The following is a 16,351-nucleotide window of genomic DNA, read 5'->3' as shown; positions in this document are numbered from 1 at the left end:
TCTCTCTGTCCCTTTCTTTTTTTATTCATTTTTTATGCAAGGGAGAAGGCCCGCCAAGGGCAACACAATATTAAAAAAATAAAAAGCCAACTTGGATGGTGGTTCTCGAAAGGATAAGTACAGAGTTAGCCAAAATTAGGGAGTAAATTTCTTGATACATCCCTCTTAAAAGAATTTAAGTCGTAGGAAGACGGAAATACAAAAGCAGGTAGAGAGTTCGAGTTTACCAGTGAAAAAAAAAAAAAAAGTAGAATGATTGCGAGTATTTTTTTTTTTTTTTTTTTTTACTGGTTAACTCTTGCGTTAGAAAGTTGGACAGAATAGAGATAAGAGGAAAAAGAAAGCCTTGTGTGTGAGACCGCAGGAGGAGGAGATGCATGCAGTTAGTAAGATCAGTAGAACAGTTAGCATGAAAATAGCGATAAAAGATAGAAGGAAATTTAACATTTCGGCGGTGAGAAAGAGGCTGAAGATGGTCAGTCAGAGGAGGGGAGTTGATAAGGCGAAAAGCTTTTGATTCCACCCTATCTAATAAAACTGTGTGAGTGGAACCCTTCCAGACATGCGAAGAGTACTCCATATTTTACAGAGTTAGCAGTTGGAGGGGCGGGAAAAATTGGCGATGCCTCAGAACGCCTAACTTAATAGAAGCTGTTTTAGCAAGAGATGAGATGTGAAGTTTCCAGTTAAAATTATGAGTAAAGGACAGACCGAGAATATTCAGTGTGGAAGAGGGAGACAGTTGAGTGTCATTGAAGAAGAGGGTATAGTTGTCTGGAAGGTTGTGTCGAGTTGATAGATGGAGGAATTGAGTATTGAAAACTGCTAGATTTTCTCTGCTCCAATCGAAAATCTTAAAAAGATAAGAAGTCGGGCGTTCTGTGACGACCCTGCGTGATCTGTTGACTTCCTGAAGGGTTGGTCGTCTCTGAAAGGACGTGGAAAGATGTAGGGTGGTATCATCAGCGTAGGAGTGGATAGGGCAAGAAGTTTGGTTAAGAAGATCGTTAATGAACAATAGAAAGAGAGTGGGTGACAGGACAGAACCCTGAGGAACACCACTATTAATAGATTTAGGAGAAGAACAGTGGCCGTCTACCACAGCAGCAATAGAATGGTCGGAAAGGAAACTTGAGATAAAGTTGCAGAGAGAAGGATAGAAACCGTATGAGGGCAGTTTTGAAATCAAAGCTTTATGCCAGACTCTATCAAAAGCTTTTGATATGTCTAACGCTACAGCAAAAGTTTCACCGAAATCTCTAAAAGGATGACCAAGACTCACTAGCGAAAACCAGAAAATCGCCAGTAGAGTGACCTTGACGGAACCTATACTGACGGTCAGATAGAAGATTGTGAAGTGACATGTTTAAGAATCTTCCTATTCAGTATAGATTCATAAACCTCTGACAAGCAAGAGATTAGAGCTACAGGACGGTATTTATAGGGATTAGAACAGTCTCCATTTTTAGGAAAAGGCTGAATGTAGACAAACTTCCAGCAAGAAGGAAAAGTAGAAGTCGATAGACAAAGTTGAAAGACTTTTCCCAGGCAAGATGGAAGCACGGAAGCACAGTTTTAGAGAACAATAGGAGGGATCCCATCAGGTTTTAAGACTTCTGAGGGTTTAGAAAACATCATTACGAAGAATTTTGATTGAAAACATTGAATAGTCAGAGAGAGGAGGAGAGGGAGGGACAAGCCCAGAATCAGCCAAGGTGGAGTTGTGAGCAAAGGTTTGAGAGAATTGTTCAGCTTTAGAGACAGAAGATATGATAATGGTGCAATCAGGATGAAATAAAGAAGGGAAAGATGAAAACGTGAAGTTATTGAAAATGTTTTTGGCTTGATGCCAGAAGTCTTGAAGGAAGTTTGAGTTTAAAAGATTTTGACATTTCCTATTTATGAAGGAGTGTTTGGCAAGTTGAAGAACAGACTTGTCATGATTCCAGGCAGTAATATAAAGTGTGTGAGATTCAGGAGATGGAAGGTTCTAGTACCTTTTGTGGGCAACCTCTCTATCATGTATAGCACGACAACAGGCTGTGTTAAACCAAGGTGTAGAAGGTTTAGGTTGAGAAAAAGAATGAGGAGTGTACGGCTCCATGCCAGACACTATCACCTCTGTTATGCGTTCAGCACACAGAGATGGGTCTCTTACACGGAAACAGCAATTATACCGAGAAAAATCAGTATAATGCCTCCTCAGGTCCCCCAACTGGCAGAGACAAAACGCCAGAGGCACCTCCGCTTAGGGGGATCCTGAGGAGTGATTGGAGAAATAGGACAAGATACAGAAATGAGATTGTGATCAGAGGAGCACTACGGAAGAGATAAAATATGTTGGGCGTGTCTCCAAGACATAAAAAATACGAGTAGCATGTTGCATCAGTTGCTCTAGGTCATGGAGGATAGCAAAGTTGAAGGCTAGTTCACCAGGATGGTCAGTGAAGGGAGAGGAAAGCCATAGCTGGTGGAGAACATTGAAATCTCCAATGATGGAGATCTCCACGAAAGGGTAGGGGTGAGAGAATATGCTCCACGTTGGAAGTTAAGTAGTAAAAAAAATTGCTATAGTTAGAGGAGTTAGGGGAGAGGTAGACAGCACAGATAAATGTAGTTAGAGAGTGACTATTGAGTCAAAGCCAGATGGAGGAAAGCTCAGAATATTCGAGAGCTTGGGCACGAGAGCAAGTTAAGTTGTTGCGTGCATAGACGCAACATCCAGCTTTGGGACGAAAATTAGAATAGAGAAAGTAGGAGGGAACGAAGAAGGGGCTACTGTTAGTAGCATGAGACAGCTGTGTTTCGGTGAGGAAAAGAAAATGAGGTCTAATAGAGGAGAGGCAGTGTTCCATTGATTGAAAATTAGATACGACTGCGAATGTTGCAGAAGTTAATGTAAAAATGTTGAGGGAGGTGTCAAGATATTTGGGGTCGTTATCAAGCGAGGAATCCGATCTGGGGTCATTTCTGGTTCCCTCCCCAGAAGGGGACTTTGAGGCTGGGTTTGGAGTCGCCATTTTTTTTATTTTGAATCTTAAGGGAAGGGTGTATGTGTGTTTGGTAAGTGTATGTAGTTTTGTGTGAAGAGGGAGAGTTGTCTTTAGAAGGCAGGCTGTGACTGCCCCCTTGAGTTGTGAGACACAAAGGGAAACGTTCAGCGAGATCACAACTAGCTTTAATGGAAAGTTCGCAGCACCCCCTGAACTAGTGCTATTAGATCTCGCTGGGAGTAAATTATCGTTTCGGTAAGTGTCTATTACCTCCTCTTAATCTTTCTGCCATTTTTTCTCTGTGCGTGCATTTATTTTATGCTGCCTCTCCTTGCTGTCTTTCTTTCCGTGTTCTGTCTGTCTAGCTGTCTCTCACCTGAGCCTCGCGTCTCTGCAGATGTGGTGTGACTTGGATGACAAGCAGGAGGGGGCGTGGAAGACTATTCTCAAGGCTGATACAAACTCCATGCTCCCTACCGTTTCCGAACCATTTTTCATCGGTTTCGGTTTTCCTAACGTAACCACTTTCTTTATTGGTGAGTAAGAGAGAGAGAGAGAGAGAGAGAGAATGATCCATTGTTGTGTTTGTAGTTTATCAATCTGTCAGTCAGTTATTCAGTCAGTTAGTCAGTTAGTCATTGAGTCAGTCAGTCAGTCAGTCAGTCAGCTCACTACAATGCGCTTTGAGACTGATGACTTAATAAGTGTTCAGAAGTTGTTTGCTTCTCATCACTAACACCAGACGTCATACACTTTCCTTTGGCGATGCTGTGGGATGCTGCGATGTTGTGGCGATGCTGTGGTGGTAATGTAATGCTCTAATGCTGTGATGATGATGTGGCACAATGGTGGACTAGGATTCTACCATTTGGCAAACTTGACGTGGGGAGATAGTTCCTTGCGACCCCTCGTCCTCCAGGTAAGCACAGAACATAACAGTAGAAAGCCATCAGGTCTTTCTGTGGCAATCTCTGTTTGAATCTTAATCTCTACACCTATCAACACCATCCTTGAATTTATCTCCTAATCTTCTAATCTATTTTTAAGTACCGTTATGTCTAACAACTTGATTATTGAAACCATCATCTTCCATTCATTTTGTGAACCATTTTTCCATTTTTCTTTTTCAAGGGTAACTTTTTCAAGCGAGCTCCTTGTGTTCTTGTTCTATTCAGGTGTTCCTCGCATTGGTTCACCTGCCAAGACTCCTCCTGTGTGACGTGTGCTCCTCTCCCTCTTTCTTCAGCCTTGCCTGGATCTAACTGACCATTTTCCTTGTGACTCCTATTTCTTCATTTTAAGTGTCAGGTCATGTCCTGGTTGTTCCAGTGCTTTGTTCTGCCTTATAAGAACATTTTTTTTTTCGCTTCTTTGCTAAATCAAGTGTTATTCCTTGTTATAATAACCCTGTATACCGCTTATTCACTTCTCTCTAGTGAGTCACTTCACGTTCCGCCACAGGTGTTGCTGACCACCTCAGACGGAGGGGAATACCACGCGACCTATGATGGTGTCACCTTTGGAGATGCTCCTCAATGCACACTTCTGAGTTTAGGGAGTGTCCACGGCAATGCAGGTGTGTGTGTGTGTGTGTGTGTGTATGTGTAATTCACTGTTTGATCTGCTGCAGTCTCTGACGAGACAGCCAGACGTTACCCTACGGAACGAGCTCAGAGCTCATTATTTCCGATCTTGGGATAGGTCTGAGACCAGGCACACACCACACACCGGGACAACAAGGTCACAACTCCTCGATTTACATCCCGTACCTACTCGCTGCTAGGTGAACAGGGGCTACACGTGAAAGGAGACACACCCAAATATCTCCACCCGGCCGGGGAATCGAACCCCGGTCCTCTGGCTTGTGAAGCGCTCTAACCACTGAGCTACCGGGCCGTGTGTGTGTGTGTGTGTGTGTGTGTGTGTGTGTGTGTGTGTGTGTGTGTGTGTGTGTGTGTGTGTGTGTGTGTGTGTGTGTGTGTGTGTGTGTGTGTCTAATCTATTTTTGTCCATAGGTTTTCTCTTCCCATCTGCAATTATTTTCATAATTTTCTTTATATTCTCTGCTTCGTCCCACCTTCAGGAGACGGTCTGAGGGGCGCCATGGGCCAATCAGTAGGGGAAAATCCAACACCTGTCTGGTGGCTGCCTCACGAACTAACGGTGAGTACTTTTTTTTTACGGTAAGGCCTATAGCGCCAGTAGGCACACTTGAAGAGTGTATGGGAAGCGCAGTTCAGCTTCCGCCCATTAGTGGTGCAGGCAGTTTTATTTATAGCGGTACCCATATTACGGCCCAAGCTCATCTTGGGTGTAACCACCTAGAACCTGGGTATCATGGTGACATGTAGGTAACTTTAAAGCACTCGAAAAATGGCAAAGTGTTTTAAGGATGTACGTGGTGAGATTCGAACCTACGCGTGGACGTCTGCCCGATCCCACCTACCCCACCTAGAACACACACACACATATATATATATATATATATATATATATATATATATATATATATATATATATATATATATATATATATATATATATATTCCAAGTTTTTACGTCTGGTTTCCCTATTATATTAGGGCTAGGACAGTGTCTCCTGACAGAAGAGGCAGGAGGACTTTGGTTTTGGCATTTGGGAATTGTTACCCCGTGTGGATTCCCTTCCTAACTTCGGACCGTGTCCAGGATTCGAACCCGTATGCTTGAGAACCCTGGGGGGCCCACAAAGCACGCGCCGTCCCACTGCACCACGGCGGCCCATATATATACAGTATATATATATATATATATATATATATATATATATATATATATATATATATATATATATATATATATATATATATATATATATATATATATATATATATATAAGAAAGGAGAGAAGCTGCAAGAGGTCGCCAGGCCTACACGTAGCAATCCCTGTACAAGCAAAGCTACCTAATTCCATCAATCATCCCCATTCCATTAACCTATCTAATCTTTTAAAGCTTCCTACTAACATGACCACTGAATTCTATCCACTCATCAACCATTTTGTTTGCAAAACTAGTTTTTTACTCATTTCTCTCCTAAACCTCAATTTTTCAAGTTTAAGCTCATTATTTCCGGTTCTGTCCCCACTACTGATCGTTCATGTCCCCTTTGTTAAAACCCTTATACCACTTAAATACTTCTATCAGGTCTTTTCCTAACCTACGTTTCTCTAAGGAATGCAGATTGATTTTCTTCAGTCTCGCTTCATAGGGAATATCCCTCATGCCCTGTATCTTTTTAGACATCCTTCTTTGCGCTTACTCCAATAGAACTATATCCCTTCTATAATGTGGGGACCAGAATTGTACCACATGTTTAAGTTGTGGCCAGCCCAGCTCCAAGTATAATTTTAGTATTACTTCGGGACTTCTGCTTTTAACATTTCTAAAAATGAACCCTAGTACCCTATTCGTCTAATTTCTAGCCTGAATACATTGTTTCCTTCGATCTAGATCAGAGCTGACTATGACTCCTAAATCTTTTTCATACTTGGAACATCTTAGTGCCTCGTTATTTATCATGTACATATTGTGTGGATTATCTCTACCTACGCTCAGTACCCTGCACTTGTTAATATTGAACTGCATTGACCAATCATCTGTCCATTCTTTCATCCTATCCAAATCTGCTTGCAAGGCAATGGCATCCGAATCGGACTTAATTAATCTACCTATCTTTGTGTTGTCTGCAAGTCTCCTAATATCACTGCTAATTCCCGTTATCCAAGTCATTAATGTATATTAAAATAACTAGATCCTGTGCCATCGCACTTATTACTTGACCCCACTTGAAATTAGATCCATTAATTACTACCCTCTGTCGCCTATCACATAGTCACGGTTTAATCCAGCCTAATATTCCACCTGTCATCCAGTGAGCTCTAAACTTTATAAGAGCCTTTGGTGAGGTACCTTGTCAAAGGCTTTACTAGAATCTAAGTATAGAATGTCATAATTACCACTGTTATCTGCTTCCTCATAAACCTTACTATAAAAGCTCAACAAGTTTGTGAGGCACGACTTTCCCTTCGTAAAACCATGTTGTGAGTGATTTATAAAGCTGTGTTTGTCCAGGTGTTCCCTAATGTTTTTCGTTATTATTGATTCCATTAATTTACCCACAATTAAAGTTAAGCTGACAGGCTTGTAATTACACGTTAGGGTTTTATCTCCCTTCGTAAATATTGGTACTACTTTAGGTTCTCTCTACATTATGGGTACCTCACCTGACTCCAGTAACATCTTAAAAAGCACTGCTAATGACATACTGATGATCTCCTTACACTCCTTTAGAACTCTTGGATATATTTGATCAGGTCCTGGTGACTTGAATTTCTTTAGTCTATCTCCTGCTGCACCATCTTCTTAGTTATATGAATATCTGTCAGCTTTTCACTATCCTCTGCCCTAAAAATCATTTCGCTGTCTGGGATTTCCTGTGTGTTCTCTTGGGTGAAGACAGTTAAAAAAACGCTCGTTCATAATTTTGATAATTTCTTAATTTCTTTCGAGAACTAACCATCTCCCTATTTGCTGTCCTTAAAGGACCTATTTATTTCTACTCGGCTTTTCGTCTTATACAACAAAAAAAATCCCTTGGGATCCGTCTTTGCTTGGCTGGCTACCCTCAACTCATATTCGCTTTTAGCTTTCCTTGTTAACCTCTTAACTGTTCTTATTAATTAATTGTATTGTGGTCTCTTATTTAAAATACTCCTACAGTTCGTGTAATACATACTTAAACTATTCCTCGTATTTATTAAGCTGGTTGCTTTTCTAGATTTAACTATTCTCTCCTCCCTATTGATCTCAGAAGTTCTTTCTCTCTCCTGACTAACTTGCGCTCAAGTGTTCCCGCCAAAACACGAACACTTTGGGGTGATAAATGCACACCATCCCTGGCATACAGGGTGTCCTTGCTGTAAAAAAGATCCCACTTGTCGATGAACATCCATCCAATGCTCTTACAGTGATCTGCAAGCCTGCAATTCACTGCATTACTCCTGGACTGCCATTCACTTCCCATTCCCCTCCTCGGCAACACACCGCACACCACAAGGGTTGCATCCTTATTCTTAATCTTAGCCAAGGCCTCCTTTAAAATTCCTAAACAGCTCCTCACTCCTTACCTTACAAGGGTCATTTTCCCCCGCGCTGAGGAAAACAATGGGTTTTGTCCCATCCTCTTCCAAGCACGTGTCTAGCCTTACCTTCTTGATTCTGGCGCCCAGCAGACACCCTCGTTCTCTGCTTCCTGTCCTTAGCACAAAACGAAGAGTCCAAGTGTCTTATCTGATTGTCCCCGACCACCATAATCTTACCTGCGGGTAGGGAGAAATCATCTGCCCCTTCGTAACCTCTTCACCTCCTGCTTTCTCCCTGTCTTCCTCCACTCCTTCCAACACAAAAAAGAATTCGTCGTCTCCACGCGGTGAGGCGCTCTGAGGACCCTTATCATCTTCGTGTCAGCAGACACCACTCACCATTCATACTGGCCTTGCGTCTCATTATTTGGTAAGGAGACTGCAGGAACCGCAACTCCCTCAGGTGCTGAGTTCTCCCGACAGAATTCAGTATGCAGGTCAGAGATTCACCTTCAAAATTCCTCTCGCACCTCCGAGATCCTTCGGTGGAACTCCACCTCCACCTCTTAGACCTTTGTAGTGAAGCTCTCAAGGAAAGAAGAACTGACACTCCTATCCAAAACTGTAGGGAAAGCAGGGAAAGCAGCCATCGCTACGTAAACAAGCCACAGATCACACGCTACTAACATGAGACAAGTTGCCGCTATCAGAGACACGTCTGACCACTAGAAAGACTGACCTGAGATTGAGGAAGGTTGACCTGAGACTCAAGGAAAACTCACATGTATTGAAAAAAAAAAAAAAAAAACTTGCAAAGCTTTAAGGAAAATTATGACAAAATAAAAAAAAAATGTTAATTAAGGCCTGAAAGCGCATTTAGGTTGGAACGCATTCTTGCTTGTATTTTTATGTAAATATAGATAGGCAGGTCCCTTGAGCGTTCACTATGAACCACTCTAGCATATTCAGAGCTTTGAGACAATAACAAGTAAATATTCAAAGGTCTGAGACACTAGGAACTAAATATCATTAAAATTTACTACCCTCAGACAGGTTGGCGTGAAAGAAAGGCCAGGTACATTTCACCATGGTACAATAACGAGACAGGTAGACGCACAAGAGTCTTGAACTCACAACCCTACTGATAAGTCTTCTGAAACGCTGTTTCTGTGATGTCATCCACTCGCGATAGTCTGCTACTCAATAAATCATGAATAATTAATATAAAACTTTTTTCTTTTCATGATCCATTAGTTATGTAGTCGAAAATTAAATATGATACACATTAGTGATTGAATGTTGATGATATTTCATAGCGATAGACAAGATATTGTACGGATAAAGACATGTCAGATAGCCTAGTAGATGTGGCTCAAAAACATTTTTAGTGGATTTTTCAAGCCATATCCATTATGCATAATTGCATAATGCACATTGATTTCCTCTGATCCTCTTCGCCTTCATGTACCTTCGTCGTCTTCCTCAGCACCTCACTGTTCTCTCTACATATAAAACTACAAGAGGCTAAAGGCTAATGCACGTATGAGTCTAATGGAGATCCACACTATATAGGGACGGTCACGCTCTGTTTACAGTGCTGTCACATACTAAATGCATTTCAGTGGGGACCGTAAGCCATTGAAATGCATGTAATATGAATGGACCGTGAGTGCATACCGCTATTTAAACGTGGCAATCCATTCCTTTAGCTTGCATCGGCCCTAAACTATTCACACTTCATATAGGTACTTTATTCTTGAGTGTAAACCCATGGTACAATAACGATAGACATCAAAAAGTTATTGTACCATGGTACAGTCAGTAGCCTGTAAGGCTGGCATAGCCTGTAAATTATGGACTAGGTCTAGGCTACTAGTAGAACTAATTTCGTTCATTAGGCATAAGCAGATTATACAATTTCTAATTTGGAGTGTTGAGACTGATCAGATTTCCTTACCTGTATTTTCTGCAGAAAGGCTACTTCCATTATTGTGTCCACGAAATGGCAGATTTTGATCAGAGACTGCCTCAGTTTTTAGATCCCTCAAACTCCTTGGAACTGGGAACCTAATAACTCATATTTCAAATTGCGCTTAATTTGGGCGGAACTAAAATGTTGCTCACAAATCACGGTATTATTTACGTTTACTGTGTCAGCACGATAGCATTTTTGGAGCCACTGTCTTGCGATGGTCTTGTTCTTGGGTAGACTTGGCAGGCGTGCATCCATACACTGCACAAGGTCTAGCTTTGCCCATACTAACAATAAGAAATTAATATTAAGGCACATGAAACATACAATCCAAGATCAAATTCTGCCACACGTGTACACTCACTCGAAGATATAGCGTTGTTTACACGACCGGATGACGTCACTGAGTCAGCTGGTAGTTCCAATAATGTTCTCGTGCGTCTACCTATCAAAAAGTTATTGTACCATGCATTTCACTATGTGACAGATAGATTCTTGAGTTAGTAGTTGTTATTTTTCACTTTTTACGCGTTAGTTACTGGCGATGTGTTCCTGGAGTTAATAACATGAAAAGACACGTTTCTATCGGAAACTTCTTGTGCAAGGATTTATTTGTCACTAATAAAATTACAGAAGTTTTTATATGTATTTTTTTCAAAGTATTTTTTTTCATACCATTCACTTAGTCTATTATTGGAATGAATGAATTATGACTTTTACACCTTTCTACACAAACTGAAAACACACACACACACACACACACACACACACACACACACACACACACACACACACACACACACACACACACACACACATATATATATATATATATATATATATATATATATATATATATATATATATATATATATATATAAGCAAATAGAAAACAATAGAAAGATAAATAAATAAATAGAAATAATGAGTAGATAGAAATAAATATAATTAATGAAAAAAATTAACAATAATATGTGAATAAAAATAAGTCAAATAAACAAAAAAAAAAGAAATAGATAATATGATGAGTACCTATGTTGATTATATCTCAGGTGTATTCGATAAATTTCCACATAACTTTTCCGAATAAAATAAACAAATGGAAAACGAGTGAAAAAATAAATAAAGCAAATACAAAGAAATAAATAACGATATGATGAGTAGGTTATTTATATCTCAGGTGTATTGGATAAACTTTCCGCACCCTTTGCTGGTGATTTGAAGGAGGCGAGTGGTGAGGTAATTGCATTTTCCTGTGATCACTTGGCCTTTTGAGTCGGTGGATAGAGAGGCAGCAGCGGAAGAAGGTAATCTGATCGGGTTTTGATCAAAGGGTGCCATTGTATTCGAGTCCTGGCCACGGTGAAGGGAAGGTTTGGTGCAGCTGATGTAAAGGGAGGGTAATAAATGTTTGTTGTTGTTGTTCCTGCTGTTGTTGTCATGCTAGATTAATATTTTCATTTATTATTTTTTTTTTGTGTGTATTATTGATACTCTCTCTCTCTCTCTCTCTCTCTCTCTCTCTCTCTCTCTCTCTCTCTCTCTCTACAACAACTACTACTACTACTACTACTACTACTACTACTACTACTACTACTACTACTATTCCGTCTCTTTCAGTCCAATCTCTTCGATATGTCGTGGCTCCCCTTCGCTGGAGAGAAGGACGTGTCGGAGGTGGTGGTGCGGGTGCGTCCTCAGAAATATGACGCCAGTGAGTGTTTGAATGTCTTAGGAATTCAATCTGTCACTCACTTGACCGGTGTGTGTGTGTGTGTGTGTGTGTGTGTGTGTGTGTGTGTGTGTGTGTGTGTGTGTGTGTGTGTGTGTGTGTGTTTTGTTACGACTCTGAGTTGCTTGACTGGGTACCCAAAACGGGCTGTGGGCACCTGTCACTGATTAGGTTAAATCACTATTTGTAAAGTACCAAAAATTAAGGTAAAGAAGTGAAAAATGACTAGGCTTCGTTGCAACAGCTCTTAACGCAAATTCAACTCAAGGGTGTAAGAGAACTAAATAATAATAATAACAATAATAATAAGGAAAGATCAAAAAAGGGAATTTAAATCCTTAACATAATTTATTTCACAAAAATGTGCAAAGTTAACTTAACAACAATCAAAATTAAACTTAAGGCCCGTAGGATAGTTAAGAGTTAATCACATCCAAATAAATAATATAATGGCAATCACAAAAATATAGCACCACAAAAATATAATAAATCAAGAATAAATATAAACTTGACTGCTGGATACCGAAACTAAATGTCACCCATGTGGCGTCAACGCACCCGCAGCAAACAATCACATACACAAAAGAAATAACTCATCAGCACAAAGAAATATAATAATCAAACTGCTCTGGGCTGTAAAAAGTATTATATGAAACCACAAAATAAGTAAAAAAAAATGTGTATTATTCCAGTGTTTCACCACATTCCACTAGGTGTTTTTTACCCACCTCATGAGATTGAGCTCCTCATTTCGAGTATTTTGAATCCCATATTTATAAGGCGCAACCTATTTATAATGGCGATACTTTAAAAGATTTAATCGTATTTTTGATGATCTCACTCCCGAGTCAATAGAACAGAGGCAGACTGGTGCGAGAGCTGCTCGACCCAGGGCCAGTGCTTCCATGAGTTGATGAAATCTTACCCTAGATTTTTGTCGATTTTATCCTAGATTCGAGTGTTTTACCCTAGATTGTCGAAGTTGCCCATTAATTGTTGATTAATACACTCTTATCATACATAAGTTTAGATATTGCCCCCCCACCCCAAAACACACACACAGGACTACACACTACAGCCACTACTGCGGCTGCTCTGTGTGGACTCGTCCTCGCAAGTGACTGACTCTGTGTGTGAACTGTGATCTAACCGTCCGAAGGTCCAAAACGTGTACGCGTAGTAGACGGGTGAATGGAGACTGGGGAGAAAGGGGATGGGGTGGGGGGGTGAAGGGATGATACAAGTGACGGGGATGATTGTGTACATGAATCGAACATGAAAGAAAACCAGCCTGCCACCAGATTGACACCATTCCAAGCACACCTATCCATAGGACGGCAGATTACTCTAAAATTACCCTAGTTTATGCATTACCCTAAACACTACCCTAAGAAGGGTCCAATTACCCTAGTTTAGGGTATTTTACCCTAAAATGGAAGCACTGCCCAGGGCAGCGGCTATAGCGTGCGGGCCAACATTAGTGACTCGTTTTGTTTGAGCTATTGTTTCCGCTGATTGGTACTTCCGTTTGAAAGTGAACCGGCGGCCAATGAAAAAAAAAATCATAATTTATTCAACCAATCACGGTGGCCTTGAGGCTCGCGGTATGAATTTGAATTCAGTTTGAGGCAAGATGTCCCACTGTGCAGGTTGTGAACTGCATTACTTCAAAGTTATCGCTGAGTTTTTCAAGGACTGCTAAATCCGTACAGTTTTCACGTGGTTCTACGTACTGTGGTGCAGTGTCCTACTTGTCACCGAGACTGTACGTACAGGGAAGTGTTTTTTACCCACCTCATGAGATAGAACTCCTCATTACGAGTATTTTGAATACCATATTTATAAAGCGCAACCTATTTATAATGGCGATACCGAATTTAAAAGATTTAATCGTATTTTTGGCGGTTAGGTTAGGTTTGGGTTAGGTTAGGGTTAGGGTTGAGTTGGGTTGGGTTAGGTTTGGGGGGGTGATAAAAAAAAAAACCTGGGTGATTTGCGCCAAAAACAAGTGGTAAATTAATTAAAACAAACCGAAATCTACCAGAAAAAAAAATTTTCGTCCAGAAAAGAGAATGTGGTGAAACTGGAAATTTACCAAGAAATGTAACACTTGTTAGAGGCAATAAGTAAATAATTTCACCACACACTAGCTTCCTCTCTGGCTGGTACACACAATAACAGGTAAATCACCACAAATATTATGATTCCTAGGTAGTATATAAGCAAAATACGACCAAAAATCTCTTGGTAATAGACAAATTGGCCGTGCAACGTCCCTCACGCCAACACAAAGAGAACTCCACAAAAAAATATATGTTTAACACCCAAAACACCAAAATATTCACATGTCACTAACCACAGTGACTATATAAGTGCCAAAGAAAATCAGAATCCTAGCAAAATCAGGAAATAAGAATTATACTCAGCCAAGAACAACAAAGAGACGAGGGGAGCGGAGTGGCAGCAGGTGCTGGTGCTTCTTCAAGGCCCCAGTCTGGTGGTCTGATGCACATTGGTTTACAAGCTTGGTCGAGGGGAAAAATGTTACGTCAGATGATGTAATCTGAGCACCCATTGGCTAAACACTATATCTGCTAGAGGGTGTGATCCTCAGGCCATCTGACTGGACCCGGCACCTTCCCTCGTCCCTCTCACAAAGACAAGACAACAACAAAGGTGACGTCATGACACTCTAAACCACCCGACAAGCAGCCGCGTACACACAAAGCATATAAATAAAGTAATACAATATATACATACGAATCACGAAATACGATTATAATATACAATGAAATAATAAATGGATAAATAATACATACTTAAATAGGTCGTCTTGAGAGCATTACAATATTACACAACGAAAACATTACTAAAATACATTACAATATATTAAATATTTGACGGTCGTAACAGTGTGTTACACATTCTCTCCGTTTTTCCGTTTGTTTGTCTCTATGTTTCTATTTAATGTTTCGGTGTGTTTGGTTAGCTGCACTCTCTCTCTCTCTCTCTCTCTCTCTCTCTCTCTCTCTCTCTCTCTCTCTCTCTCTCTCTCTCTCTCTCTCATCAAAACATTTACGTTACCACAAACCTGATCAGCCAGTTAGCACTTTTCAATCCCTCTGTCAGCTGTAGCGTGCCCACCTCTCGGGATCAGTCCGGAGACATGGCGAGTCCCACCTGTCGACATGATAGGCCACGTGCCCAACAGCCGCGCTCCAGGTGTCACTGCGAGCATTACCTGCACTGAGGAGATGTTCGGGTTTGACATGTCTGATGGAGTGAGGCGGAAGACTGAGTACCTGTTATGCGAGCAACAAAGTGGAGGACCTACCTGGAACACTTCTTTCTCTCCCTGCCAGAGTGAGTATCTGTCTGTCAGTCAGTTTGTCTGTCTGTCTGTCATGTATTGTCTGCAGGTTAAGATTTTTTATTGTACGAGGGTCACTAGCCAAGGAAAACTAATCATATGTTTGTAAAAAAGGACCACGGAGGTGCTAATTCATATATGAGGCTCAAGATCTAGTGAGGTTAAGTTAGTTAAGTTGGGCTAGGTTAATTAATTAGGTTAGGTTACAGTTAAGTTATGATAGAAGAGGTTTAAGAATATGAACTCGGAGATTTTGTATGTATGAAGGAGATGAGCCAAAGAAAAATGTAGCAAAAAAAGAAAAAGTTTAGATGACAATAAAAAGATACGAGAAGTGATCGAACTATGACGATAAAAATAAAAGCTGAATAAATTAAACGAATAGGAAAAAAAATATAGTAAATAAGACTGATAAGAATAATGCAGCACTGGTTCTGTAATAATGAGTGTTTCTGATGTGTGTGTTGCAGTCATATGTCCTGAAGGATTTGTACCGTTTCCTGAGATCAGCTTGTGTCTCCATCAAGAGTCCCCTGTACAAAGCCCCTACGGCGCCATCAGCAGTGTCCTCAGGTGTGTGTTTGTGTGTGAGCGCGTGAATTATTTTTTTTTTCGTGTATGCTTTGTTTTTATTAACTAATTGTCGGTTTTATTATTACTATCATTGTTGTTATTATTGTCGTAGTTGATATTATTCTTAATCTTATTATTCTTATTTTTTCTTATTCCTCCTCCTCCTCCTCCTCCTCCTCCTTTTCTTCTTCTTCTTCTTCTTCTTCTTCTTCTTCTTCTTCTTCTTCTTCTTCTTCTTCTTCTTCTTCTTCTTCTTCTTCCTCCTCCTCCTCCTCCTCCTCCTCCTCCTCCTCCTCCTCCTCCTCCTCCTCCTCCTCCTCCTCCTCCTCCTCCTCCCACCACCAGTATCACTACTACTACTACCATCAATACCATGCTCATAAACAAGACGCAACAAAGAGGCAGGCGCTATATGACCACAATGTATTGATGCCATAACTCTACACAAACAATGAACTAAACCATACCATCTCTTCTCAGGTGTGCCGCGGCGGGAGGCGCCACCTTAGCTCTGGCTCACGAGATTAACTATGACCAACTTAGTAATGACACCGGCCCAGCCCTGACTATTCACAGGTAAAGCTCGTCA

General features: G+C 40.7%; 1 protein-coding gene across 1 annotated transcript in view; it reads left to right on the top strand.

The window, feature by feature from the left end:
- Positions 1 to 16,351, top strand: part of LOC123508315 — an 80,373-nt gene that overhangs the window by 1,684 nt on the left and 62,338 nt on the right. The window contains exons 3-10 of the mRNA XM_045261920.1: positions 3,391 to 3,529; positions 3,851 to 3,912; positions 4,455 to 4,569; positions 5,077 to 5,156; positions 11,708 to 11,801; positions 14,949 to 15,182; positions 15,660 to 15,762; positions 16,243 to 16,338. Coding sequence (XP_045117855.1) covers positions 3,391 to 3,529; positions 3,851 to 3,912; positions 4,455 to 4,569; positions 5,077 to 5,156; positions 11,708 to 11,801; positions 14,949 to 15,182; positions 15,660 to 15,762; positions 16,243 to 16,338 — 923 coding nt within the window. The remainder of the gene's footprint in view (positions 1 to 3,390; positions 3,530 to 3,850; positions 3,913 to 4,454; positions 4,570 to 5,076; positions 5,157 to 11,707; positions 11,802 to 14,948; positions 15,183 to 15,659; positions 15,763 to 16,242; positions 16,339 to 16,351) is intronic.

The sequence above is a fragment of the Portunus trituberculatus genome, chromosome 24, assembly GCF_017591435.1.
Source record: "Portunus trituberculatus isolate SZX2019 chromosome 24, ASM1759143v1, whole genome shotgun sequence".
NCBI lineage: Eukaryota > Metazoa > Arthropoda > Malacostraca > Decapoda > Portunidae > Portunus > Portunus trituberculatus.
This window is presented reverse-complemented; position numbering and strand designations above follow the sequence as displayed.